This window comes from Falco punctatus (assembly GCF_963210335.1).
Source record: "Falco punctatus genome assembly, chromosome: 7".
NCBI lineage: Eukaryota > Metazoa > Chordata > Aves > Falconiformes > Falconidae > Falco > Falco punctatus.
The window spans coordinates 23,701,018-23,725,023 of NC_137587.1; the positions used below are offsets into that span (position 1 = coordinate 23,701,018).

The window sequence follows — 24,006 nt, forward strand, 5'->3', positions numbered from 1 at the left end:
GGGACTTCCTGACTGGACTTGCAAATGGAAAATGCATTGCCCAGAGCATCTAAGCATCCTTCAGTAGTGTAAGTTTTCTGATTTACTTCTCTGTTCTTCATCTAGTGCTATGGTATACATACATACATATATGATACTCTGGGTATCATTGACACCAACCACACAACTGATAAACTAATGGTACACTGGGGAGCTCCTGATCAAAGTCAGCAAACCTTAAAATTGCTGATGGCTTGCAAGAAATATGATGTAAATAAATAAGATGCTCATCCTTAACATACTGGATCCGTGGGAAATAATAGAAGATTTCTGAGGTTTGCTGTTGTTCATCATCTTTATTTCTTTCATACAGCAAATCACCCGGAAGGGCAATACAAAACAAGCGCCCCTTCTCATAAGCTTGCTGATAATTATGATCCCAGCATCTAGCTACTGGAAACAATACTCTTACACTCTGATCCTGTACAGAGACACTACATATAAAACTGCCAAAGAGTACTTTAGCACGTAGAAGGCCCTCATTACAGAGATCAGGAACTGTTGATTGCAGCAATACATTACTGCAGCTGAGAAGGGCATTTTGTACCAGTGTTGTGAACCATTTCATTTTCTTGAATTTGATGTTATTAAAATCAAGCTGACTGTACTCGTCTCACCTACATTCAAAACACCTCTGGACTTTCTCACTACTGTTTATTTTCAATGTGAGCTAATGAATATAGTTCCAAAAGGAGCTATGTCATCACACCTTCTTTGTTAGTCCCTCCTCCAAAAGACACCAGGGTTGTCTCAACTAAGACAAACTGTTCCAGTTCTTAATTGCATAAACTGTACATAAGCATCTTTGTTTATTAATATATATTTATACATATTTTTTTAAAAAAACTGTCATCTGACCGTTGCCCTAAGCCACTGACTCATCAGCCTGAAATCACTTCCGTTCATGTTCTCTCACAACAGCATCTAATTATACCCCATCATGCCTTTAGCAGAGAAATTACTTCATTTTTCATGCATGTGATCAGATTTTCTAAAAATGTGAATCACATTTATCATTACAATTAATTTTTTTCTTATAGACACCAACACTGATTTTTTTTTTTTTTTGAGGCTGTCATAAGATACACAGAGAAAGGATCTTCTAAAATAAAGTATTCATACTGGATTTACATATGTGGCCAAAGCTGGCAAATATTATTTAGGTTAATCTTTCTCCCTTATCTTTTCCTCAGATTTTACGAGATCTAATCACTTGGGAACTGTTATGGGATATTTCACAATACTAGCATAAAATTGTTCCACTTAAAGTTTTTAGTTGTGTCTAAGTATAAAATCCTTATTCAAAAGGGGTAAAATTTAGTTTAAAAAAAAAAAGACACAAAACCAAAATCCACCCAACCAATCAACCAAAAAAACCCAAACCCCCAAAAACCCAGAACTGAAAAAGAAGTGACAGATTTGGCCTGGAAGGTTGCAGATGAAGACAAAATAGTGACAAAAGGCAAGCCAGCCCATTGGCAGAAGCTGTAACTTCATTTTCTTTTAAAACAAGGAAACGCCATTATGCAGCCAAGGAATCACTGGAGATATAAGGCTTGAGAAAAGGGATGGAAATTGCCAAGGAAGGAAGCAGTTTAAAGACCTTTTCTTGCCTGGTGAATGAGCAGCTGCTAAAAGAAAATAATTAGTATCTGTATTCCACCAACAATTAAGTTCTCCAATAACAAACAGGTAGAAAGAGAATCTTGGAAAGACCTCAGCAAAGGCCAAATGTTTATGAACCTGCTTTACAAAGAATGATAAGCTTGCCATACTAATGAGACCATCAATTCATCTATTTTCTAACTCTCCTTGAACAGGATGCTGATGCGCTGGGAAAGCACTGCTGAAATAACCAGAATGCCAGATAGTCCCTTGTGTATGGGACCATGCAAGTTCAACATTTCCCAAGTGCTTATTTCAAATTTTGAGAGGAGGAACTGCTAACAAGCGTTGGTTGTTAGATGCCCTATGACCAATATTGCAGGTGCCCAGGGAATAAGAGCTGCAAATTCCAGACTCCATTCAATCACATTGTCAAGTCACCCTATCTGTTCTTACATCTTGCCTTAATCTCTGAAGTAAGCATAACAACCTGACATGTAATGCCATGATAACTAAAGAGGGAGAAAAGTAAACCAGGGAGAACAAAAGGAATTCACAAAACAGAGACAAGGCAGAACAAATCAGTATTTGACCTGATCTGACAGGACCAATAAAATTCTGTGGGATAAGCATCTTGCATACTAAATACACACCCTCCACGTGTTACTATCCACTTGGTGGCCAGCCTGTTAGAGACAGTGATACCAGAGGTAACTCTGGAATTCTGCCCACTAGATATAAGGCACACTGAAAGGAAACATATGCATTTACTTTCTAAACAAACTCACTAATTTTTGAAATTTGCATGAGTTTGGAAAAGGCTTTTCCTTCTGACCTCCACTGTAAAGCTACCCTGTATGATTTTGCATTGGTGCAATGATTTTGAGACACATGCCTTTTGTTAGTTGTTGGTCAGATAAAGGGTGACGTAGCAGGCAAACTTTACATCAGGAGCTAATCAATTTACAAAGTACCAATGACCAAACTCAAATTTAAAGCTACGTAAGACCCTGAAGTGAACACACCAATTAAAACTGAAAATTAACTGGAAGTACAAAAACAATGAGAAGATAACAACTAAATGACACACAAGTGAAACAGAAAAAATACACATGGGGGAGTGTTTTCGTCTGTGTCACCTGATTTGAAAGCTATGATTCACTAGAAAATGCAAAGCCACCTGAGGGGCTGCTGCTGCTGGCGTGAATTAAAGCGTGTGATGTTTTTAATCATATAATGCACCTACACTACTCATTCTGTGCTTTTTCAGTTAATGAAGGAAAATGAAGCTTACTGGGTTCTCACTTGGGTAATACAGATTTTCATTGCTTCTCATGGCCTGGCCTGCAACATCAAACAAGTTGAGTTTATCTACTTTTTAAATTGTTTTATATATGTAATGCTGCCAAGGACTGAACGAGGTATAGAGGGACCTTAGGCTGGTCTGGAGAACTCATTTAGAGCTGACGTTAGTAGATTTCTTGATTAAGATTTCTTTAAAACCAAAGAAAGCAAAACACTGTGGCTTCCATATGACTTATGCCTGGAAAGGCAAACAGGAAAGTGTAGGATATCTAGTCAGTGGGATAACAGAGGCAAAGCTTTCAGTGTATTACACATGTTCATATTAACAAGCAAAATATTTGAGGAAAGTAATGCCTGAAGAATAGAAGCAATTAGGATCACACCAGGAAAATATGCAAAGACACATACAGATCTGATCCACATTTAATTGAAATTCTGATGCTAGTTGTGAAGCCCACTCTCACCTTGTACATATGGTCCTGTTTCAGGGTGTTCTCGGACTCGAAGTGTGTAAGGTTTCTTTCGGTCTGACTGTTTTAACAGATCTCGGACACGCTCGTTATAGATTTCAAGAAAACTGAAAAGCAAAGAAAAAAAAGAATGTAAAATGCAAATTATTAAAAAAAAAGGAAGCATATATTTTGACAAAATACCTAAATCTTACATAGATCTTTCATGATATAGTTGATGAATTCATTTGTGTTATCTCTGTTACTACCCCTTCCCATGCAGTGCATGTAGAAAGAACACATAGTAGCAAATTTCCAAGAAGCAAGAGGCATTTAGTATTTTATTTAAGCATTCATAAAATATGCTTTTTTAACACTGTGGACACAGTCTACAGATTTCCAAACATAATGCTTCATTAGATCACTGGAACAACAAATAAGAATGGAATGTAGGATTATGGCTCAAATTTAAGAGTTAAACAAACAAGAAACAATTTTTTAATGCACTCCTATTTCAGCTGTCTATACAAAAGTGAACAGACAGCATCTAAAGAACTATACAGAGATCAAAAAATAAAACCAACAGTTTCTCATCTATTCTCTGTGTTCTCCCCCTTGTTCCAAAATGATTAGGCAACTGAGAAAACAGAAACAAAATAAACTAGTCTTTACTCTGTTTGATTACAGGAATATGTTGTTGAAAGCATTCATAGCATTGGCCAAAACACTGACAAGCTTACCTGACCTTTACTCTGCAAGATGCTGTTTGGTCTGAGTAATCATCCTTCCTTGAAAAAAGGCCCTGTACAAATCAGAAGTTTACGTAAGTTTTAAATCCATTGAGAAAATCTAACTGCTTAAACAAATGCAAGTAAAAAAAAAAAAAAAAAAAAAAAAGAAAAGAAAAGTACCTCACATATACGAGGTGTCAGCCCAATGGATGCCTTCAAATAATAAACAGGAAAAAAATTAAGCAATGTACTTGCTGTGACTCTTGCAAAACTTATTTTTAAATAAAAGCCAAGTTACAAGAAAAGGACAGAATCACAGTGCAGCATTAAAGTAATGACTGTATGGTGGATTACAACACAAACCACCCTGGACTGTAGGTCAGAACAGCATGGCAATGTTCTACTACTCCAGCTGAAGCATCTTGCATGTGAAATTGCAGGGTCTCTCATGCTGTGCCATGTCAGCTGTTTCAGCTTTAGTGCAAACGTTCTTTACAGCAGAAGTCATTTTAGAGCAACCTATACAGCAGCAATGAGAAGTTTAGAGGCAACACTGAAACTAGCTTAACTAGTCATGAATATAATGCTTTTTTCTTATTCTACTTTTATTTCTTTATGCTATGGCATCACAGAACAGGCTTGGAACAGCTTTATGTTCTAGATTCATAAATCCAGTCTCTCAGAGAGAATGGTATAAGGCTACTAACAGCACCCAAACTAGCCAATTTAAACTTTGCCAAAACAGTCTACACCAAACTGAAGTAACAGTGTTTTTCATGTGATAAACTGCTCTTATAACATGATTGCTTGCACTTCGGTGATCCAGTGCCAACACACCCTGAGAAAGACTTCGGTAGAATCTGTTTGCTGAACAGCACGAAAGGATTTTAGAAGGCACACTTGAAATGGTGTTAGGGGAAGAAAGTCCAAGTTCATCAAGTGAACCACCATGGGCAAAAGTTCAGTTTATACCAAACACTTGTTTCTTCCTAGTTTTGAACACTGTTTAACAGTGAATACCGTGAAATATTAAAGATCAGATCAAAGTAGGATTCCACTGGAGAAAAAAATCATTTTATAAGCCACAAATCTCTTCAAAACACAACACCTGGAAATTGCCTTAGAAATAATAACTTAAAGATGTGAACATTCTGAATTGCTAAGATATTTTCAAAATAATGTAATAACAAATATCCTAGTTTGTCACCTATTAACCACAACTTTAACAATTCTTCAGGCTTCCATGGAGTTAAGCTTGATTTCACAGAAAATGGATGGAGAATCAGGTCATGATTTAACAAAAACCTGTTGCTGATGTCTGTGGGGAAAACAAAATCAAAAAATCCAAACTCTTGTCAAAAGTACAAACCATGCCAGAATAGTCTTTTTTTCTTTTCTTCAGGGTTAGAACAAACTTTACCCTCATTTCACATTAAAAATTGAATCCCATGGGTGTAGGAAATAGTAGTCCACTCATGCAAACTGTTACTTTTTTTTTTCTTTAGTAACAGGTTTCACCATCAGCTGAGAATATTTATGGACAGAGATCAAATTGTCTTGTGTTGCAGCAGAACACAGGAAATCCTCAACTGACTTCATTGATCTGAGTACCAAGACCAAAATGCACTTTAAGTGGTTCCTGGTAGACAAGAATCTTAAAATGCAACAGCTTCATTCAAATACATTTCAAAACTGGAAGTGAAGAAAGTGCTAGTTTCCACAGGCCAAAGGATAACTTCTGCAACAGATAAATGTCTCAAGTACAGAATGAAGCCGTTACAAAAGTATTCCTGTGAATTGTATCCAGTTTTATTTGTGAAAGTGATTTAATTTCAGCATAGGTCAGATAATACAAAATATTCTCATGGAATTTTTTGGCTATCTTGAGCTATAGATTTCTAATACAGAACTATTCAGAGGCATAGATTTCTTCACCCTCACCCCCCGCCATAGCAATAAGATTCATACATAGTAAAATGAAGATTATCTAAAATAAATATTTAAAGTACCGTCATATTTTCTAGCAGTTTAGCTGAAACTACGTTATTTACCTAAATGTAAAGGCTTGACTCTCATTTCATATATATATAAATACCAAATAAAACACATATAAAAGCTTTCTGCTCAACATGCACCATAATCACTGTTTAAAAATAAAGCGATATTTCTGCTGGACATCCTGCCCTCAACTCTGAGTGTAAAATGAATGGCGTAACTCACAGGTGTTCCCATCATTGTGTAAGTTTTTCCTGAACCTGTCTGTCCATATGCAAAGAGGCAGATGTTGTATCCTCTAAATGCACCTGACAACACAGAAGTGCCAAGGTCCTGGAACACCTGAAAAAGACCAAAAGAAACAAAACAGTCCATGAATAATTGGATAATTAAATACTCCTCCCTATAAACACTCTGCATTACCTGTAGATCTTGCAGCTTTAATAACTCCTTGGGAACAAGCATCTCCACAGTATTTGTCTTTCTAATTTATCAGGCACAATATTAAGCACCCAGTGTTCACTTGTTACATCTTCCTCCGGATGCTGATACACCAAGCATGGTGCTGACAACAAGCAGTAGCGTTTAATTGTGCTTCCTTGCCTTTACTTTACACTTAGACTGTATGATTTCTCGAGGATCTCTCCCACCGCAAGTTTTTACAGTCCTCAGCATAAACCTGACAGAAAACGTGATCAAAGCTCTTTAACACAATTACATTAATAGGAGCATTAGGCATCAGAACTATAGGTCAAAAGCTAAGCAAAGTCTAACCCGTAGCCTGCAAGCAGACCTCACCTAAGCAATACTTCTATCTTGCCTATCTGGTCAGTAAGTGATACCACCAAAGGCTAAACACTATTTTCTGTTCATGCCACACGCATAGTGATGTGTCACCTTCCACTCATTGTAATGCAGAGCTAGGAACTGTTACCATCAAGTCAGTGTCAGCCTCTAGGGGCTTCTAAAGCTTGCACTGTTCCCACTGTGGCTGCAAAAGCTGGACCATCACAGCCAGACTACCCATACAGCAAGATCTGAACAGTCATTCCTTGTGTATTTTGACCTTTCAAAAGAAATGTTACAAGTACTAATGGTTTTGCTATTCACACAGAAAACTAGCTAGTACATATAGAGAGATGAATATGATTTCAGTGGTTCACTGCTGTGAAGTCTCACTCACTGCCAGGTCATTTGCTTCTCCAATGGACAGATAAATGTACTAAACCTAATATAAGAATCAATAGAAAAACATATTTCATAAATATCACCACTTTTCTATACTCTGCAGAAAAAAATAGTAAAAAAATCTCTGCCAAGACTTTTATTTTCACATCATATTTCAACTCAAACTGAGACAAGATGCTAGTTTCTAGCTGAAGAATCAGCAACGTTCCCATGCGGCAGAATTCGGCTGCTCCTGCGTGTATTTGTAAGGGTATGTGGCATGTCAGAACATCTGCTTCATTAGGATTATCAGATCAAGTAACTTTTCCATGCAAAGAATACAGTGAAAGTCATAAACAAAACACATGAATACAAATGTAATAGACAAGGTATAACAAAGATAGTGACAAACTCACCAGTTGCTACTGGACAGGCCATTAAGAAACTGAAGCATAGCTTTGGAGAGGGCCAAGCTGGACTTCATAACCAACAAGTGGGGGAAACAAGAGGAACAGGAGGATTTTGGATATTTGAGGAGGGCCTGCAGGGCTATACAAAACTCATTAAGGAATGTTTAAGGTGAGGTGATCAGAAAGGAGAAGAGGGTATATACGGGGCTGGTCTCGTGTAAGCAACAGTAGATCAGTACGCTTGTCTGACTGAGCCCTGTGCCTGATTACAACAGTCTGTCCTGTTTTCTTACTAAATCTTTTCTTGATGATCTTAACATGTAACCACACTCCATCCCATGTGTGACTGCTGTTAGGACTAGACGCCAGCATCTGGAGAGACTGGAGTGAATTTGGGGACAGCAATGGAGTCAGAAGACCTCAGGCAATATAGCCATCACATCAGTGGTGCCAGCAAACGAAGCCAGTGAGAACCTCAGCATTGGTAGCCAGTGTGGCCATGGACCTAAGAAGCGTGGGTCCAAGGTGTTAGCTACTGGGGAAACTGGGGGGAAGTAAATTCAGGTCAGCAACCGAAATCAGCCTCAGGTTATATGTCCCCCATATCTGTGGTACCAGCAACTGGACCAAGTTAGAGTCTAAGTGCCATCCATTAGAGTGGGACTATGTGTCATAGCATCTATGTCCCAGCTACTAGGGGAACTGGAGCAGTGTGAGGGTTTGTGTCAGCAGCTGGAGAGGGGACCATGGGTCCCAGGGCCTGTGTTGCAGGTACCAGCTCCTGGGGTAGGTGAGGTGAAGCAAATGAGCATCTCAGCATCAGCACCTGGAGTAGAGAAGCACCATGGATGGTGGGGGGCAGAGATGGGGCTAGAAGGCTGATATACATCAGTGTGGGCATGTGTAATTTGCTAGCAAACTTCAAACTGGATAAGCTGGTGAGAAGGTGGTACAGACCTTCTTGATTTGACCACAAGCATGCCATTGCTTTAGAGCATAGTGGTAAACAGAACAAGCTACATGCTAAACACAATGATTCTGGAGCTTCTCCTTTCACTAATATTGATGCACTCCCTCTAGCCTCAGTAAAGAAAGAGGTCGGCCTCATATTTACATCACGATAACAGATTAACTTGGTTTCCATCAACAAAGATATCTAGAAAAGCATCTAAGCATTAACAGCAGCCATGCAAATCACTGTAACCAATTCTTGGCAGGAGTCATCAATCAACGCAAGATATAAGTCAAGTTCCTTGACATTGTACAGCCCATAGATCAGTCTAATGACTTCAGAAATCTGTTTAACTAATCCTTTACAGTAAATCTGTACACTGACCAAGGACAAGACAGGAGACTCAAACAAGTATGCAGGCCAATAATGACTCACTAAACAAACTAGTGGCTTTATATGTGATCTCCGCTCTCTTGTGTCTCCTGCAATTCTCTCACAGATATTTCAGCACCCACCACCCCTACACTGCTTCCTGCCATCCTCCTGCGTATCTTCTTATCCACTCTCAGCTGTCCTTGGTCCAGAGCAGAGACACAAGGTGTAATGCTTTGGGGAAGAGGATATGACTGATCAGTCAGAACATGGGACACTGCCAACTGCTCCAGCAGCTGCCAGCTACCAGTGGAGAGGCATACAAGCCTTGCACCAAATACCACAGACTAATTCTCAGCCCTGGCAAGCCACAAAGAAATTCACTATAATTTAAATGTGTCATCAACTGCATGTCATACAGACTTCTAAAAGATGGAAGAACGGTACCCTCTTCCAAATGTCTTCCATGTTACTCAACAGTCCTTGCCTTCCTCCCCTCCACTCTTTGCCTTCTGCACCCCAGCTTCCAGAATTCACTTCCTCTCTGCATCCCCGGCTTTTCCACTTTGCTCCTTACTATTCACTTAGATGCCATAATCCTCCAAGACTGCAAAGAAAAACAATCATAACATAATTCCTGAGCCACCTAACCTTTTTGCTTAAGGCCTTCCCTCTTAGGTTTGTGTTTCGATGTGAATTCTCCAGTAAGCACTGGACAGCAGACGCACCGTTAGGATCTCTTTCCTAGTTGGTTGACACATAAAACTTGTAGGAACGTAATATCAGAGATCTCTAACCCTCTTTCAAATTGGTTCAACCTAGCCAGTTTGGTCAAGAATTATTGGGCAACATGGGCCAAAACCAGACAGCCATTGTAAAACCACATTTTTTTTTCAGAAAATCAGGATAAGAGACTGTGGTTACTACCTATTCAGAAGAGTCTAAGATTTCACCAGCTATTTTTTTTTCTGTAGATTCTGCCTGCTCTGGCATACTTCAGCTCATGAGGTGAGAAGGACCTTCACCCACATTCCAAACTGGACTACTGTGGGCTAGAACATCTCTAAGACAGGTCACTTGAATTCAGAGCAGGAGAAAGAAAGTTTCTCCTGCGTGAGTGGCTCAATTATTTTCAGTAGCTGGAAATGTGAACAGAGAGGAGGAAAGAATCTAAATTCAAGATGAAAAGAGCTAAATCTGAAGATTGACAGAGGACCGGGGAACAACCAGGTAAAATAACAACTGCTGAGAAACAGTAATACTGAAAGGAAGGAATGAAAAGAGAAGGGGACTGATGAAAGGCTCTGAATAAGGAGAAGGAGGTTACGGCTTCAAACTGGACAGAGTTAAAGGAGGGAAGATGAGACTAGTATTCATTTGGAGCAACAAATCAGTGGGAAAGAGATTGAATTTGGAAGCCAAAGCTCAGGAAACCATTGTGTTGGGTTGATATGGAAGACAAGGAACAGGGACAAAAGTGTGAAAGGCAGACATTTGTAGATCTGGAGTCTAAAGGGTAGAATTTTGGGACAAGCCACATGGGATTGGAGTCAAGCAGTATAAAGAACAGGACTAAGAAATGACAGGATGCATTATCTCCTAAAAGAAGAATATTCAACTCCAAAGTCCCAGTTAAGCAAAGCTCTGTTACATTTAGTCTCTATTGAATACACGTGGCTGCTCAGACGCTTCAATTCAAATGTGTTTCAAATCAGTCCTTTTTGAATTAAGCCTTGAGAGAAGCCGTGTTATTACAAACAAAACTGGTTAACTCTGAAAACAGTGCCATAACACTATGACGATAATGAATGAGAATTTTAAAAATTATTTACTGAAATCCAATTATAAGTCAGTTCATACTGTTTTGTGTTTGTTCTTTCTGGTGAATTTCTCTCTCTCCTTTTGTGAGGATAAATTACAATTCATTTAATTGAATATAGTCTCAATTTAGTCAGAAAAGCCTCTTTGTTTTAGTGTACTGCAGAAAAAAAATGGAGAAGTGAAGCAGAGCAATGAATTTATGGCTTGCTTAAAAATAAAGAAGAGTAATTGAAATCAAAGCTTTCTCTTTGCCAATATCAGAGGCATTAGTCCAAATACGTATCAGTATCAACAGCTGCAGATTATATAAGAAGTACTACGATTAATCATTTTGGACATACCTACTAACATATTTCATGATATAATGGAATGAATAATAGTTTTTGTTAATCATGAGGAAAAAAAAGAAAAAAAAAGGATTCTTCTGGGATTCTTCCAAGTCTCATTTTTGAAATGAAACTTCATGAAGATGAGGTTTTACAAAGAACATGCGTTGGATATAGCTTCCTGCGGAGAGCACACCATTTGGCCAAGACAGCTATGTCTTCCTTGCATGGCTGCTCTGTGTGATTGGCACTGTTCAGTTTGTTCCATGCAAGAATGCTTCTTTCAACAAAGCCTTAATTGGCTTTGCTATGCCTTGTTCTCACACTTGCCCAGCTGTATGAGGTCCATATCACATGGTGATCTGTGAAACACTCTACAATTTATTACCTGTCAACTGTCCTAATAGTGGAAAAACCATGCCTTTCTGAAAAAGTTATGAGAAGGCATTAAAGACAACTGTTATCATTCCAGGGTCTTGACTGGCATGCTCACTACAAAGCTGCCAGGTTCCAGTTCAAATCTAACAAATCCTGAAGTTAGCCCTCATTACAGGACTTGCAGTACAGATGTAATGTAGAGAAGGGGAGAAGTTTTGGTCTTAATTATGCACTCTTAATTATGCAGTTCAGGCATACCAAAATGCTGTCCATGTTGTTGCAATATATACATATTTGGGGTTGAAACTGTTTAATATTAGATAAGGATAATCTGCTTCAAGTGTAACAACAGATCACTTAACCATTTTAAAACCTACTTCAGTGCTCCTTTAGAAGATACAAGAAATAACTCAGTCTAAATATTTGCAGAACAGGTAAGCTGGTCACTGTGAAATCCTGTTTAAGAAGTTGTGCAGTTATGTACCTGTATGTTAGAAGCATATAGAAAGATCGCAGCAGGAATCCTGCCCTTAAAAAACCATAATGGAACATATAAAAAAGGACTTAAGTATATATTAAGGTACAAGGCTTACCAACTCTTAAGCAGCAACCTAAGTTTTATGACTCAGTCCTAACTCAGACAAGAAATCACAGAACTTAATTTCTGAAAATTACAGTGTTAGTAATTTGCCCTTGTCCATACTAGAAAACCAGGCCATTTTAACTAAAACTTGTTTTTAAAAAACATTTTAAGGTTTACAGATTTATGTGCCAGGGAGGCTACTTTTACTATGATTCAGTTAAAAACAGAACTATATTCAGTTTGATCTTACCTGTTTTCTTGATTTTTTGAAGCCATTTGTACAATTCATAAGCTTACACTCTTTAAACACATACAAACTTTTTCAATCCTCTTTGGCTGTACTACCAGACTGACATCACACTTTAGCACATGAGATAGGCAATTGCTACTCAGGCGAAGTTCAAAGCCTCAGGTGGTACAAGAGCAAGCTGCAACAGTTAATGCAGGAAACTTAGAAGATCCTGGCCCAGCCATGCAGAAGGACCTTGTGATCATCAACAGCTTGAACAGTTACGCTATCTTTCTGAAGCAGATAAATGATTTTCTAAATGCATAGCCAGTGCACTGGAGTACTGTTGACCTGCCCAATGTCTTTCTCCTCTTTTTGTCTCTCTCCCTCCTTCAGTTAGCACCATTTCTCTTCAAATAAGTGGTTTCAACAAACCTCCAGTGCAAAACCTTGTAATCTTATGAAATTCCACATCATCCAAAGAAAACTACTATTCAAGTAAAGAATCACAGACCCAAATCAAATGCTCCAGAAACTTGGGCTTGGTATTAACAGCCCTGACAAGTGCCTTTAAGTGTCTATGAGATGGTAGACTATTTGATCACAGAAAGTTTTATTCCTTGCCTCCCTCTTAAAATATATTAATTTTTTAAATTAACATTTTTTAAAAATAATTTCAGGATTATATTCTCATTCAAAATTGTTTTAAAGACAAAAAAAATGTCACTCTTAAGAGATTTTACACATCTCAAGTCCAGCATCTTCGTCTAGAATTACAAGGTCAAGTTTACCATTGGCTATCATGCTGAAGTGAATGCTTCTGTGTGGGGTAAGTGTGCCTGCTCCCCACCAATTTATGCTGCTTGCTTTTTTTCTCCCCTGGTTTGCACACCAGCTCTTTTACTTTAATCCCTACATATTACACAGGACATTTTTAACCAATTCTAACACATACTGTTTAGACCTGGACTGTAGAACTTTGAAGACACAAACAGAAAATACGTCAGATGAAGTCTCACTACAGTGTATGTTTTTCAAATATTTATGTGAACACACATTCCGAAGCCATCTAAATCCTAAAAATTCAATTTCATATAAACAAATGTATCAAATAAAAGAATTTTCATATGGTATATAAGCAAACATTAAAATAAGGATATATTCAGTTTCTAATTGCTGTTATGTAGGGAAACAAAGACGAAGTTGTAATTTAGTGGTCTAATTGTTACTATTGAGTTAATCCTAATTAAAAGCTAGGAAGATTGATTACATATTTGCTTTGAAACCCAAATATATTAGAGGCCAAAAGAATTTGCCACTCTGCAAACAACCTCCAAAACTTTGTTGGAAGCAAAACAGTATGAAGTGCAAACTGCAGTCAGCTTGGAACACAAAGTTTGTATCAGGTCACCCTTGATAAATAAGTGTGGATTTATTACCCATTTCAAAAGAAAATAAAAATCGATGAAATTAAATAAAAACTGAGCCACATTTTGAGGTTGCTTTTTCTAAAGTACTTGAGAATTTTAACCTTTTCCCACAGACCATTTTTAAAATGGCATCTGAAGAATATTAATTGGAAATGCACCTTGCATTATGGAAAGACACAAAAATTGAAGGAGCCCAAGAGATTTCAATGAAAGCACACTACCCTGTCCAAAGAAACAGTGATAACCAAGTGACAGGAGAATTTTTTTTTCCCAAGTGATGGGAGACATATTTTCTCCCTGTTGAATTAACTTTTATAAAAACTGTTTCACAACATCAAAATCATAAAACTCTTCCTTTTTAGAAACTGTGAGTATGCTTTGCAATTAGATTTGTGCGTAAAGAACAAAACCTTTTTCACTATCAGGATATTTATATCAGGGAATGATACTCTGTTCTGATTTCTTCCCATTTGGACAGCAGAATCAGAAATCTTCTGATGGTAAATTTTCAAGATATTCAAAAAAACCTTATTTATTAGCTTGAGATTATATCACATTTTATTACATTAGACCTGCATGCCTCTGTCTAAATATGCATAGCAGACTCATGACTGTATTTTTTTCTGGAATGAAAACATACCAAGAAGAAATAAAATATAGCACAGAGCACATCCAGTCAGACATCATAAGTGACAGGCATTTATTATTAACAGTGATAGTTTGGGACTTTGTTATTTTACATCAAAATCTCTGCTTGGATATTAGAAGTGTGAAGCATCTTGGTTTTAAACTCATATTTACAAAAAGGCATATTTATGTTTGCAGTAAAAGTTTTAGCATATCCTACTTCTCCCAGCTGCCTGTGTATATTATGAAGCCCTTCCTTTCTTCCATATTCCTTGACCTCCAAGTTACTATGAAACCTCTGGCCTGTGGATAAACCCTGTAGTCTATAACCTTCTGTGTGTCACACACGAAGGACAGAAGTGTTGGTTGTCATTTTTTCTTTTGCTCTTAAAAAAGTTAGAGATAATTAAACTCTCCTTTAATGCACATGATTCAAACTAAAGCTATTGACTATTGTGACACAAGGCTTAGTTAATATCAGTATCTTTGACTTTTAATTGAATTGATATGCAACTAGGACAGCTGATGACAGCAAATATATACTTTACATTGTAACTGCAACAGGCTTCCTTTATTTTGTGATAATTTCCCTCTTATAGTAACAAATGCTTTAATTTTGAATATAATGGAGGTATTTATCAGAATTGAAGTTTTGGCAATATAAATTTACTGAATATAAAAACTTTCCTTTCTTAATCCAATCAGAACCTGAATTGCAGAAGGAAACTAAAATTAAACTACAGTAAACTGTCTGTTATGCTTTGGGGTTTAATAACTTGGGAAACAAAGTTTTCCCAAGTCACTTGAGCGAAGTCTCAGAGTAACCTGGGGGGGGGTGGGGGTGGGGGTGGGGGTGGGGGAATAATTCAGTAAAACCTCCAGGGACAGCATAAAATTTGAAAATTTGCAAATTTCAGGGATCAATACTGATAAAGGTTATGGGGTTTGCTGGTTTTTTTTTTTTTTTTGTTTGGTCGGTTGGGTTCTGTTTTGTTTTTCTACCATAAATAATTTCTGGTAAATAGTACTTTGCATTTTGCTTAGACTACAATGAACAGGCTAGGATCAACTCTGACTGAAGCAGAGGAAAAGGGAAGAGAAAGTGGAAAAAGTAGAAGAGAAGGAGCTACACCTTTGAGGTGGACAAGCTAATACAATAATTTATCAAGTCTTATTTGTATGGTAAGATTTCTTATTTGCAAGTGTCTGAAATGGTCAATATTTAATGTTATCATTAAAAAACTAAATTAAACTTGGAAATTTCAAGGGAGTTTATTTGGTCAAGGCAAAAAACCAGACAAGAATAAAAGCTTCTGGTAATTTTTAGAAGAGGTTTTTGAACAAATAAAATTGCTACTTGTTACAGGCATAGTCCACATGCATCAGTATGAACAAACAACTCACTAAAAACAAACTACTTGTACTGTAAAACATTAGGCTAAATTCAGAATATTAAGATAAATACCCACAGATTAATAACTGGAACCAAAACCAGAAAAAAATAATCTTCTTGCATAGCACAATTTTAAAATAGCCTTTAAAACCTCACTGATATAATGAAAGAGGAAAAGACTAAAGAAAGACATATGCCAACAACTGCTTTTCAACATAGAATCAACAATGACTTTATAAATACTGAAAAACTCAACAGCTCTATTTCCATTAAAGGTTTGCCACACAAGCAAGAAAACAGAAAGCTTCATCTGTAGATCAAAAGATTGAGAGCATCTAGACAGTCGCAGCAGATCCAGGTATAAAATGAATTTAGTATAAAAAAAGGTGCTGTTATTTACTATGCAAACAGAATCACTCTCAACTGATAGGTCAGGACAGTTTAAGCATGTGCATAAAATATAAGAGGCTTGGTCCTTCAGTAACTATTTGTCACCATCTCCACTATGAACTACAGATGCGCAGGATCTTATATTTGGTGTGTTTTCCTTACAGAATCTTGCCCCCCTCAAGCTGTTACTGTTTGGGTTATGAACAAATTCTGTTTAATTAAAATTGTTGCTACATCTCAGTTGTAACATCCAAGACATGGATTTAAGGTGAAGAAATATCTCATGGAAAAATATTATGCAGAACTAAACAATTCCTGCCAAAATAATGAAAGCCTTGGTTCTAAAACCTTTACAACCCCCCCCCCCCCCCCCCCCAAATTAATTTAAATAAAAAAGGCAGAAAGAGGATGCAAGGAAAGAATATCTGAAAACAAATTTAGGGGTTTGTTCCAATAATGCAACGGGTTTTCTGCACATGTTTTCTCTTAAAGAATATTAAATGTCAGCTGAAGGGCTTTCTATACATGGCCAAAGAAAGCACAAGCAGAGGGAAGCACATTATGCCGATCAGCTGCACAGAAGCCTCTACTGCGATGTTAGGATTACTTCAGCAACACTACTTTTTGGTTTGAATAGGATAAAAGGGGGGGGAGGGGGGGCACGGAAGCATCAGTTGGTTAGTTTGGGAACATTTCCTCTCTCTTGTTAAGAGGCCGCAGCTTCACAACTAGGATTACTTCTTTTCCTTCTCTCTATCCAGCCTTTTCAGTTTATTTTCCCAGTCAAACCGGAAGCAGGGGAGTGAAAGGGACAGCTTCTCTCCAGCTCAAGAAGCTTGGCCCATGGCAGTGGTATTTGCACCAGAACTTAAGAGACAGTTCAGTTCTTGGCTCTGCCAACAGACTTCGTGTGTGTCCTTAAATCCCTTTGTGCTTTAATTCTCCCTGTGAGAGACAACAATGATTTCTTTCTTCATCTTATCAGCTGTAATTTTTTTTCCAGTAGAAAAACTGCTCTTTGTGGTAACATACATACACACACTATATTTAACAGCATGAAAATTCAAACTTGATGAAGGTATTTATGTGTTATTGTAAAATAGTAGAAAAAGTCACAGATAATGTATGACAAATATATACTGTTTCTCTGGTGGGGCAGGAGTGAGAATATGAGAAACACTGACTAGGCTGAGTGGTTGCTTTATATTCCTGCCATTTTATTACTGAATTATACAATCATGGAAATACACCTTATCTGCTCATCAAAAATCTATTTTATTTTGAGAAAAGAAAAAAAAACCAAACAAACCCAAAACACAAACCACCAACTGTGCTTACCACATCAATCTAATTTATAAACTTTCTGATACAAGTCTTGAACTTCTAAAAATTCTGGAGTACTCAATCACCAAGGATGGAATTCCACCCTCTTCTTTTCAGGTTTGTTCTTTGTTTGGTTTTGTTGTTTTGTTTTGGTTTTGGTTTTTTTTTGTTGTTTGTTTGTTTGTTTGTTTTTTATTAAATTGCTGGTATTCTACTGTAAACATCAACCTGAAACAGCAGACACTCACTGCAAAAATATTACCTGGTATTTTCACCTACCTGTACAACACCACAGTCTTCTCAGATCCCTCTTTTCCTGCCCAACAGGGATTCCTATTGTGCAATCACTGAATTACAGAAAAGTAATTTGAATGCAACAGCCACACAATCCAAACCCCACAGCATTTGACACTGTATCAATATCTGACTTAGCTCAGTCCAGTTATACTTGTCAAAACAAAGCTTTCCACACAAGAAAAAGAACCTGATACGATTTTTGGCTTTACTAATGAATACTTCAAATAAAACAAAATGTAACGTGTAAATCTTAAATTTTATCCTGGTAATTCCTTCATCTGCCCATCGAATTAAGGTAGATGAATCCTATCCCTTAAGGACTGAATTAAACCCCTTTTACTTAGTGAATTGTGAAGCAGATGTTAGGCTTGGTGATTCTCTTCAGGAGAACAGCAGTATTTGTTAGGGAGATACAGTGAAAACAGCCTCTGTTTTTCCTCAAAAGCTAATAGGTATAAACCGCTACTACGTAACAGGAATCACAGGAAAAAGACTGTCTTGGGGAGCTGTTTATTCCTCTGATCTAAACCTATGGATCAGCTGGCAGAAGTCCAACTTCAGACTTGAATTCTCTTTCAGTACAGATATTCTGTAAAACAGAATTGTCACAGGTACTCTATTTTTCCAAGAGCCCTGTTCAATTTATGTAAAATAGCCCTTACAGATACAGTTACTTGGACATACACAATTTCTCATGTATGTCAAAGGAAAATTCAGAGCAGTTGTATAATTCTGGATTTCCTTCAGGAATACATCCTGCTTAACTCCCAGCTAAAGAACACTCCTTGATTGATTTTGAGCAATTCTTCACTTGATATAAGAACTTCTATCAGGGCACAATTGCACTAAAAGGGGGGGGGGGCATGGAGAGTCAAATTGATCCATGTGTTAGGAAAAAAAAAACATTACTAGATCAGACATGCTCAAAAAACACAGAAGATTCTTGTTATGCCTACTTTCTGTGAAAGAGTGAATGACTGTCTTGCAGAAGGCAATGAAAGACTGTGGCATCATTGTATTATGGAGATTAAAATGAACAAGCATCCTCAGGGAAACCAAGGAGAAAATTAAAAGTAAATAGCTAGCCACACACAACCTGCAACATTGTGTCTACAAACCACTTCACGAGCAGACGAACAACTATTTTGTTTCTCTGTCCCAGGAACCTGAGACTACAGGTTTGAATGTTGCTCTATCCAGAGATGCTTGTTTGCTGGGTTGGAACAGAATTCTTTCCTGTGCTATGCATCTTCACCAGCAGAATAGCAACATGCTGACTTACAGTAGTGCCAGCAATATGCAGCTAAGCAATATTTCTCCTGAGTGAATTCTGGGTCAGACCACGCAAGAATGGAACCACAGGGGAAACTAAAAGCTTCAGCTTTTCTAAAGGCCTAGCAAAGGCAAATGTCACAGCTGGAAGAAGAAGCACAATGTTCTCGACATGTAGTCATACTGTTTTACTCCACCAGGACCAGAAAATGTTTCAGACATCCCACACCCCTGTCCCAGATATTACTTCATGCCAGAAAAATAAATTTATTTTGTCAGTTTAAATGTTGTGATGTGATCATTATCTGTGCCTGAATGTCTACCAAACAAAACAAAAAAAAAAAAGGGAGGGTGGGGAGGGGAGTAGTTTTACTAATATCCCTTATAATGAGCAAAATAAATACTGTGAGAGTTATTAGGGGTTTTTTTTAATACTGAATTATATCGTTCTTGCAATGAAGAGAGCAAGGAATAAATAATAGATTATAATGAAGTTATAAATATCCTGCATTTTCTACCACCACTGCTAGCTCTTGGCTAGAATCCCAGGTCATTAGCGGATTCTGTGATTCCATGTGAAAGGAAAGTAAAGAACAACATAAAATTAGTAAGTTTTATTGTTTAAGGCAGCAGGGACAAAATCAGTTCTCAGTTGTCTCTCTGAAAATAACTACCATTAATTTTTTGAGAAGATAGGGGATGGAGATGGAAAAAAGAATGTTTCTTGACTTTATTACAAGGGCATGGGAGCAAAAAGTAGTGATCCAAGTTTTTTGGTAATCCAGTAGGGGCTAACAATCATCTGTAACACTTGGACAACAGCATGATATCATTATCAAGATTAGATTTCTGCTTTTTTCCTTTCAGCTAGAAATGAGTATTCTCTTTTCACGTGTCAGCTCATTCAAGTTGATGTTTTTGCTATTAGATCATCAGCTCTTAAAATTACTACACTGGAAAACAGTTCTTAAGCCTATAAAATAGACCTTCCCAGCAATAATCTCATTTCTTCACCTTCATATAAGAGACTTTTTTTGCATTGCCAGAAGAAAGTAGAAATGAAACAAAAGAGATGACAAGACATTGAAAAACTAATTTATATAAACAACTCTTTTAAAATACCACTAGAAATTCTACAAGGCAGATTCCATTTGTAGAACTATCAATAACTGAATTTCAACAGTACCCAAACCTGATAGGCTTCACTTCATGCTTCTGAAAGCAAATTTCCTGGGTTGGTCATTGTTTAATCTGGGCTTGCAAGCACTCATGGAGTTTGGTAGTGCTTGGTCTCAATTGCGTCTCAAATTTCAGTTTTTGGTAATTACAACTATGATAGCTGTTGGAAAGATACACAGTAACAGTTTCAATAAAGTATGTCTTGAGTTTCATCTACATAAATACTATAAGCTAATAAAAGAATCATAGAATCATTTAGGTTGGAAAAGACCTATTAAGATCACTGAGTCCAACCATAAACCTAACACTGCCAAGTCCACCACTAAACCCTGTCCCTAAGCACCACATCTACATGTCTTTTAAATACCTCCAAGGATAAATAAAAAAAAAGGGGGGGGGGGGGGGGGGGAACAAACAAAAAACCCTAAAAAGCCAAATCTTCTTGAAATACTGAAAATCTAGAAGTACAGATTTTGAGTTCCACTGAAAACTGCATTAAAAAAAATATTCTCTTTAGACTTTAAAAGACTTTAAAAGGCATAAAAATACAGCAGTTACTTGAACAGTTCCATTTTTAAACTTTTTTCACTGTCCAAGCTCAGAACATTAAAATCCAAATAAAAAGCAACTACCTTTGCAACAACAGAATTTTCCACTTCATAACAAATTAATTGTATTATTAGCAGCATATGTAAAAGGGGTTTCAGATTTCTTGTAGTAATTTGTTTCCCTTTAAGCACACAAGTAAATGCAGTTTTACTTGCCAAGTCTGGGACTGAAGAATCTGCACTTTTCACACAGCAATCAGCAGCAGTTAAGCAAAGAAAGGAGTGGCTTACCCTGTTCTCTTACTCTGGTGAATACACTGGTTGTCTTGTCAGATTCAGCCAGGGAAAAATAAATCCTTTGACTTAAGTTGTTACAGATGTATCAAAGGAAGAACCAATTTTTAACCTGATTCTATAATACAATATAGACATTTTGTTTCTAATTTGGGATATTAAGCAAGCTATAGCAGCATTTTTGTTAATTTTGTTAATAAAGCAATTAAACTACTCTTTTTATGATGATACTGGACACACCAGAAGTGTTGCCACTTTAAGACAAAAGTCTATATTTAAAGTAAATTATGCTTCCATAATTGGAGAGATGAGAAGGTTTAAAGGACATTTATTTATAATACACAGTAGTCACTTCTACTTTTGTATTTCACAGGAAGAAAGTAGATTAATGTATTCCTGCTAGTTTCAGGCAACAGACTTAGGACTACATCTATTTTAATCATTAGAAGGATTTTTTTCTCTGTTGCTTGTTTTCTTAAAGATACAAAAGTACATACCTTTTGATAGGAAAGTTTGACCAGCTTTTAGAATATGTGCAGGGCTTATTGCTAAAAGAACAGGTTGAGAAACAGATACTTCATCAGCCCCACTTGCATACATACATATATGTGTGCATGTGTGTATATATATATATGTTTCATCCTACACTTATAAGTACCAGCTATCTTCATTAAGCATGGTTTACAAGGGAGGAATCTGCAATCACTATTTTCACAGGCACAGAGACAGATATAGAATCATAGAATAGTCTGGGTTGGAAGGGAACTTTAAAGGTCATCTAGCCCAACCCTCTTGCAATACGCAGGGAACAATGATACAACAGTGATTCTTCCACTGAGTAAAGGTCTTTACACCAATGGAACTATTTTTACACCTGTGTTTTGAAATACCTATCTGACTACTCAAGGACTAAATGTGCACAAAAGAGATATAAAGGAAAAAAATTATACACTTGTACAAATTCAGATATTACTTCAATTTTTATTGAGAAGAGTGAGAACCAGTCATCAAATCCCCAAATGAGTTTCTTGACCATGGTTCAGTTCTTCAAAGATTCTTGCAGAATTGAAGCTTCGTGGGATTTTTTTAAATTGCATTTAAAAAAAAATGCCGTCTACAGTGCGTCCCACAACTTTTTAAAAAAAGGTTTGGAGCTGTACAAAATCCTCAGGGAAAAAAGTCCTTTCTACGTGTATATGGTTTTAGCAGCTTCTCAGAAAATCCAAACAACAGGAGGTAATTTAAGGTCACTTAGGAGTTCATGGAGAGCTCTTGGCATCCTATTGTCAAGAACGCATGAACAATAAAATTTGCCAGGACCAGTGGTTGAGTAAATTGTTAATTCTGATCTTTTGCCAGGTCACTGGCCTCTGTTCATTTCCAGCTTACAAGTACTGGGGGCCTGCATATTAACAGCCAAAGGTGCAATGAACAGTCACAGCACACTTAATTAGAAATATTGCATTAAAAAGGCTGCAGGGACTATCATTTTCTTCTATTTTTGCTCTCCTAGTGACAGAAATTACTTAGGCTGGACATAACTGCTTCTTTCTACTGTTCTTCTCTTCCCCACTCACTTCATACCACACCAACCTCAAAACGAGGCAAGCCATACTATGAAGACAGCTCAGTGCTTCTTACTGCACTTTGCTTAACTAGACAGAAAGCAAAAAGCAAGCTGGTGCATGTCAATCAGCCCAATAATTCCATAAAGCAAAAGATAAACCCATACATTTTCAAAAAGAAAAACGTGCAGATCTGTTACAAACAGAGAACAAACAGGCATCAGAAACAGGGAATTCCCATGTCCCAATTAAGGTCACATATTTCTGTGTCATTACAAGCCCAGTAGTAAACCAAAACCTTGGTATTACCAGGATGAAAAAAGAAAGACCCTTTGGCAAACTGTCAAAATACCCCCACCCTCATAATATTATGACAAGACATTTCCTGTGAAGACAATACTGGAGTTTTCCTCTCAGATATGAGGCTTTCTGGGATTAACAAAAAAAAACCCCAAAATAGGCCCTAAAAATATTCAGAGGAACACACTTGATTGCCTAAGAAAAACAGCATACTTTTACCCTGGAGTAATAAAATAAATGAAAAGGGGTTTAGTTTTGGGGTTTTTTTCCCCTTTTAAAATGAGAAAGGAGGAAGAAATTTCATCAGCATTTAAAGTTCCTCCAAGCTGAAGATGCATTAAATTTTATTTCTTTACACATTAAAATTTTGTGCTATGCAGCACATTAAAATAGGCAAGAAATGCACAAGCAATGGGCAGAGAACTGGTAGTTCAAAAGAAGGGATTTTAAAAGGATTGAAATGTAAGTTATTTATGTATTTACACTGGATTTAAGTAACTATCCACCCTTCTGCATATACTTTCCAATATGTTGGTACAATACTCGTTATAATGAAGTGTAGATTTTGCCACTTATAGTTTGCAACTTAAATTGTCAGTTCTGTCTCAAATTAAGTTTACTATATTAAGCATATGTTAAATCAATACATTTTAATACATGTTCCTTAACACTTTTTTTAACACAAATGTCTTATTACAACAAACTGATTCAGAAAAAGACAGGTTCACACACAACCTGAGGACATACTGGAATATGACAACCTAATCATGCATATTTCTGCTTCCACTATTTTCTTTTAAACAGAGAACAGTTGCATTATTGACGTAACTAGAAATTCAGTTATTATATTGTTTCTGTTTCAAAAGATTATTTAATATAATGACCACATGCCTAAGTTACTGGATGATTTTCAGATAACTGTGCTGTTTAAGGCAACAATATATCTCCCAAGGAATTCAGCTCAGGCTTCTCTCTTTTCAGTGTAATAACTTACAGCAGAAACACTGAGTGTTTCTTACATTCAAT

General features: G+C 37.0%; 1 protein-coding gene across 4 annotated transcripts in view; it reads right to left on the reverse strand.

Moving 5' to 3' along the window:
• Positions 1 to 24,006, reverse strand: part of STARD9 (StAR related lipid transfer domain containing 9) — a 116,168-nt gene that overhangs the window by 57,175 nt on the left and 34,987 nt on the right. For 2 of the 4 annotated variants that reach the window (XM_080397659.1, XM_080397660.1), the window contains 5 exons: positions 17,805 to 17,872; positions 6,350 to 17,147; positions 4,310 to 4,342; positions 4,139 to 4,200; positions 3,414 to 3,526 (listed from right to left, as the gene is read on the reverse strand). In XM_080397659.1, the coding sequence (XP_080253785.1) occupies positions 3,414 to 3,526; positions 4,139 to 4,200; positions 4,310 to 4,342; positions 6,350 to 6,589 (448 nt within the window). In that variant the 5' untranslated portion in view covers positions 6,590 to 17,147; positions 17,805 to 17,872. The remainder of the gene's footprint in view (positions 1 to 3,413; positions 3,527 to 4,138; positions 4,201 to 4,309; positions 4,343 to 6,349; positions 17,148 to 17,804; positions 17,873 to 24,006) is intronic. The other 2 variants (XR_013929791.1, XM_080397658.1) reach the window with 1 other exon arrangement.